Source organism: Fonticula alba (genome assembly GCF_000388065.1).
Source record: "Fonticula alba strain ATCC 38817 unplaced genomic scaffold supercont2.7, whole genome shotgun sequence".
In the NCBI taxonomy this organism is placed as follows: domain Eukaryota; order Rotosphaerida; family Fonticulaceae; genus Fonticula; species Fonticula alba.
Genome location: NW_009242977.1, coordinates 236,091 through 241,392, shown reverse-complemented (window position 1 = coordinate 241,392; position 5,302 = coordinate 236,091). Strand labels below are relative to the sequence as shown.

At 69.2% G+C, this 5,302-nt stretch overlaps 3 protein-coding genes across 3 annotated transcripts in view; 2 read left to right on the top strand and 1 right to left on the bottom strand.

Annotated features, from left to right (window-relative positions):
* H696_04247 (hypothetical protein) overlaps window positions 1-1,809 on the bottom strand; it is a gene marked incomplete at its 3' end in the record, with an annotated part of 2,714 nt that extends 905 nt beyond the window's left edge. The window contains exons 1-4 of the mRNA XM_009498126.1: window positions 1,663-1,809; window positions 1,407-1,488; window positions 511-1,243; window positions 54-247 (exon numbers count right to left, since the gene is read on the bottom strand). Of these exons, the coding sequence (XP_009496401.1) occupies window positions 54-247; window positions 511-1,243; window positions 1,407-1,488; window positions 1,663-1,758 (1,105 nt within the window). The 5' untranslated portion in view covers window positions 1,759-1,809. The remainder of the gene's footprint in view (window positions 1-53; window positions 248-510; window positions 1,244-1,406; window positions 1,489-1,662) is intronic.
* Window positions 1,810-2,389: 580 nt separating this feature from the next.
* H696_04246 (hypothetical protein) lies at window positions 2,390-4,537 on the top strand (the record flags this gene model as incomplete). Its single annotated transcript, XM_009498125.1, has 5 exons — window positions 2,390-3,027; window positions 3,142-3,242; window positions 3,355-3,759; window positions 3,901-4,335; window positions 4,503-4,537. 5 exons carry the CDS (start codon window positions 2,390-2,392, stop codon window positions 4,535-4,537), a joined length of 1,614 nt encoding a protein of 537 aa, XP_009496400.1.
* A 268-nt stretch (window positions 4,538-4,805) lies between these two features.
* H696_04245 (hypothetical protein) overlaps window positions 4,806-5,302 on the top strand; it is a 1,359-nt gene continuing 862 nt past the window's right edge. Inside the window, exon 1 of the mRNA XM_009498124.1 lies at window positions 4,806-5,265. Coding sequence (XP_009496399.1) covers window positions 4,834-5,265 — 432 coding nt within the window. The 5' untranslated portion in view covers window positions 4,806-4,833. The remainder of the gene's footprint in view (window positions 5,266-5,302) is intronic.

Sequence of the window (5,302 nt, the reverse complement as noted above, 5' to 3'; positions counted from 1 at the left end):
GGGCGGGGGCCGGCGGGATGGCCCAAGTCGCCAAAGGCAGCACGCGCGCGTACCCTTGCAGATCAGCCACTCGGCCAGCTGGCAGCAGAGCTCACTGACACGGGCGCCGGCAGCACCCGGCGACCCGGGAGTGGCCTCGGTGTCTTCGTCCTCCATTTGGATGAAGGCCTCGTGCGTGTCGTGCACCCGGCCGATGTACTCCACCAGCTTGCGTACCAGCCAGAAGTACTCCACATGGAAGGGGCCACTGGGGCGGGTGATGTGGCTGCGCGCATGACCGGTGGATCCATGGACACATTGCACGCGTGCCGGTGCGTCCGTGGGTGCAGGCATATACCGGCGTTCGGGTGTGCATGCATCGAAAAACATGCACACACACACACACACACACACACACACGGGCGAACGGGGATGCACGGAAACGCACATCAGACGGCAGGATACGCGTGAGCAGGAGGAGCAGGGGGAGGAAGACATGGACAACGCGGCAGCCAGAAGGGGAAAACGCACTTGACGATGGCCTGCGCACGATCACACAAGGCATTGCCCAGGGGGAAGGTGGGCGCCCGGGGCGCACCGTCGGAGGCCGCCCCGGCCTGCTCGTTGAACGCGTCATACTCCTCGGCGAACATCAGGGCCGATGCCTCGCTCGAGGCCGCCGCCGCCGACAGAGCCAGATGCAGGGCATGCATGTCGCGCCAGAGACGATCCTCAGCGGCATCGGACTCCGAGGCGGCGACAGTCTCCGCCGCCGCCGCCGCCGCCGCCGCCGCCGCCGCCGCCGCCAACGGGCCCTCATCCAGCGCGTCGGCCGTGGACAGGTCCAGCTCCGCGCCGAAGAAGGACACCGGCAGCTCGGGCAGCAGGGCCCGCAGCCCGGCGTCACCGGTCTGCGCCAGACCCAGCTCATAGCATTGCATGGCCGCCAGCAGGTAGTTGACCGTGGTCTCCTCGGCCGGCGCGTCGCCCCCCGCCGCCCCGGCATGCAGCATCGCCTCATTCGGGTACAGGTGGTGCAGGTAGGCATACTCGCGCAGGGCATCGCCAAAGACACGGAACACGCCGCCCGGGCTCGCCAGGAAGGCCTGCTTCAGGACCTCGGCATCTCGAAGGGGCTGGCCATTGTCGCCGACCGCCACGCGCACCCGCGCCGCCGAGGTCCGAGGGAAGGCCCGCAGCAGGCGCTGGCACTCGTGAATCGTGCCCTGGAGCAGGGCCGCAAAGCGCACGGCATTGTGGTTCTCTGCCGGTCAGCCGGGGCGCAGGAGGGGCCCAGTGCCGGCGGAAAGGCATGTCAGCGGAAGGCCGAGCAGGGCAGAAGGGGGAGGCCTTTTCTTCTTCTTCTTTTTTTTCCCCCCCCCCCCCGTGCGCGTACACGCACCGGGCCACTTGGGCTCGGGCCGCACCTTTCTCCTTCAGGGCCTCGGCGAGAAGGGCCTCCACTTCGAGCCAGTCATTGGTGGCGCCGGTCGGCATCATGACGACGGCCTGGCTTGCGCCGGCCAGCGACACCCGGACAAAGGCCAGGCGAGGGGGGGATCGAAGCGGCGAGTGAGCACGGACATCGGGACAGGGCAAGGACCAGGGCGAGCAGCGACACAGCCGGGGGAAGGGGGGGGGGGCGCCCAGCGAGACGCAACCTCGACCCCGTGAGCGACGGACCTCATTCGGATTGTCAGCCGGGCGGCTGCGCTTCGAGTCACGATCCTCGGGGGCCGCGGCGCCAGTGGCGGGCCGCTTCTCAGAGCCAGCAGACATGGCGAGGTGCGAAGAAGAGAGGCGAGGTAAAGAGAGAGAGAGAGAGAGAGAGAGAGAGAGAGAGAGAGAGAGAGAAAGGAGGAGGAGGGAGGTGCCTCGATGCGGGACGGGGGCGGCGCGAGTTTGGGACAGGGAGCAGGTGGGCCCGAAGGGGGAGAGACACACATGCACGGATGAGGGAGACCAACGCGATCCAGATCGCCCGGAATGCTGGCCTCCCCTCAAGTAGCAGCGCCGGACCGATGCGGCGGCAGCTGGGCCGACCAGACGAATGGCCGCCATCGTGGCAGCGCGGTGTGCCAACGGGGCGGGCCGGGCGCCCGACGGCGGTCATGTTGGAGGGGAATCACGCGCCTCGGCGGGCCTGCGAAGCGCGCGCGCGCGCGCTCCGTGGACCGGGGGCGCATGAAGCCAAGAGCGACGCGCCTGGCTGGTGCCTGGCCGCGGCGACCAGGCCGGGAGTAACTGACTCCTTGTCCCCCTCGGCGCCTCTCCCCACCTCTGCCTTGCCATTCCCCCCCCCCCCCCCCGAGTTCAGACGTGTGCTCTCCCCCCCCCCCCCCCCCATACGCGTGTGTGTCCCCAAATAGTGATCCCCTTCTCGCCGCGTCCTGCCCCGCTCCGTCCCGGCATGACCGCGTATAGCCCCCCGTCGGCCGGGCCCCTTTCCCAAGACCAGGGGCACCGACCGGCTATGGAGTCCCGCGGTCGGAGTCGTTCGCCCGGCGGTTTCCGTGGTCGCAGTCGCTCACCTGGTGGTCTCCGTCACCGTGACCGCTCTCCTGGCGGCTTCCGTGGCCGTAGCCGCTCGCCCGGCGGCTTCCGTGGCCGTAGCCGCTCGCCGGGTGGCTTCCGTGGCCGTAGCCGCTCGCCTGGCGGCTTCCGTGGTCGCAGTCGCTCTCCCGGCGGCTTCCGTGGCCGTAGCCGCTCTCCCGGCGGCTTCCGTGGCCGTAGCCGCTCGCCCGGTGGTTTCCGTGGCCGCAGTCGCTCGCCCGGCGGCTTCCGCGATCGCCCTCAGGGACATCCCCATCGTCAGATGCAACATCAGCACCGGCCTCGCGACTGGTCGCCTCCGCGTCGTCCAGATGCCCGTGGCCCGGACCGCCGGCCGGGCGACTGGCGCGACGTCCCAACCGCCCACCAACGCGAAGACCAACGCGGCGACCATCGCGGCGACCATCGCGGCGACCATCGCGGTGGCTACCGCGATCGCCGTGGCGGCCCTGGCGGGGACAACGGCCCGCGTCCCGACTCGACCTTCTTCCTGGAGTGCGTTGGCCGTATATAACCTACATGCCATTGTTCTTCGTCCCTCTCTCCCTCTTGCTCTCTCTCTCTCTCCCTCCCTCCTCCCCTTCTGCCCCTGCCCGGTGATTGACCCAGCCTCTCCCTGCTGCCGGATTGTAGTCGCCTTTCACGCCGTGAGCGCCAGTCTGTCGACATTTGGGAGCGAAGCCCCTCCCCCCCGCCATACAAGACCCTGGGTGCGTCTGTCCCCCTCCCGGACCCTCCATACAAAAGCCTCCGTCCCTCGACCACCGCTCATTCCCTGCTCCTCCTCCTCCTCCTCCTCCTCCTCCTCCCCCTCCCCGCCAGTCCCCGACCCGCCGGCCGCGACCGACTCCACCACCAGCACCAAGCTTGCCTCGGCTCGGGGTGACCGCTCGGATGACAGTGCTTCGGATGACTCGCGCTCCCGGTCGCGCTCCCGGTCGCGCTCGCGGAGTCGACGCTCCCGGCGCCGACGGTCCTCCCGGGACCGGAGCTCGCGGTCCTCGGGACGGCGCTCGCGGCGGCGCTCGCGGCGTGACGACTCGGCCTCGCCGGAGCGTGATGACCGCCGGCGCCGGCGCCGGCGTCGTCGCCGCAGTGTGTCCTCCTCCTCATGCTCCTCCTCGGATTCGGACCGCTCGGTCTCCCCGGCCGGGTCTCGCACCACGGCCGACGGCAAGATCCTCCTCCCGACAGGCGACATGGGTGCCGTGTTCGAGGAGCGCATTGGTACGCACACGCCTCGCCCCCGCGCTCCTGCCATGCCGGCCGTGGCCCTCTTGGTCTTTTGCTTTCCGTGTCGACTCACCATGCAAGCGGACGGGTGCCGTGGTGGGGGGCAAACAAAAAAAAACAAACCTCCATCAACAGTCGACCCTCCTGCCGCCGGGGCCGCCCATGACTCGGACTCGGATGATGGCGCCTTCGGGCCGAGCCTTCCCAGCGACCAGGCGGCCGGGCTGGCGGACAAACAGCGCGGCGCCTCCAACCGGGAGTATGGTGGTGCTCTGATGCCGGGCGAGGGCTCGGCCATCGCGGCCTACGTCAAGGAGGGCAAGCGCATCCCCCGACGCGGTGAGATCGGCCTCTCGTCGGAGCAGATCCAGCAGTACGAGGATGTGGGCTTTGTCATGAGTGGCAGCCGGCACCGGCGCATGAACGCCATCCGCATGCGCAAGGAGAACCAGGTGGTTAGTGCCGAGGAGACGCGCGCCATGCTGATCGAGATGAAGCGCGAGCGCGAGGAGTATGAGCGCACGGTCAGCGCGCAGTTCCGTGAGATGATCGACAAGCGCAAGCAGGAGGGTACGTCGCGCGTCTTCCATCGCCGCGCCTCTCGGGGTCTTGCCTGCAAGGGGGGAGCCCTTTCCCTTTCATGCCATGCTCACACCCACACACACACATCACACACAACATCGCACGCACATCGCACGCACATTGCACATCGCATACACACACACACCGCAATGCAGGCCTCTCCCAGCTGGATGCCTCGTCGCGGCGCTAGTCGCAATACACCCACATCATGTGACATGTGTTTCCCGATCGCGCTCGGGCTGAGGTAAGGCAGGGCGGGGGGGGGGGGGGGACCATCCAGGGCAGAGGGCCTGCGGGTGTGCTGGCAGGAGGAGGAAAAGAAAACACAGGGCACCGGACCAGCCACACCGCGCACAACACAGCCGCCTGTCTTCCGCCTCCCTCCCTTGCCCCCCGCCCCCGTCCCATTCCCCCGGCCCCATACACACACGCACACACACACACACACACACACACACACACACGCACACACACACACGCGCGCCCATGTCTTCCGACTCCGACAGCGATCTCCTGTCGGACTTCTCCCTCTCCGACCTGGAGGACACCGACGATGGACCCAATCCCGCCCCGGGGTCAGCATTGACCGCTCCGATGACCGCTCTCCGGGTCCCAGTCACCACACTCACCACCGCGTCGGCCGGCGCCCCGGGGCCCGGAGGGTCGCACGCCGCCTCGGCCGGCCGGCCCTCGGCCGTCGCCCGCGGGCCTGTCCCCGCCTCTGGCGCCGGTCCTGGGAGGAGACCCCCCGGCCCTCGGCTGACCGTGGCCGAGATGACACAGTTCCCGCTGCCCGGCGGGCCGCAGGTGGTCTCCGGTGGCTCGCAAACGCCCTCCCGTGTGAAGGTGGCCCTGGCCCCGGGCCACGGCCCGGGGGACTGGCTGCGCCTTAAGCGCTCGGGTCATCCCTCCCTGAGGGTGCGTTCGGGCACGCCTGACAAATGCGCCCCGCCCC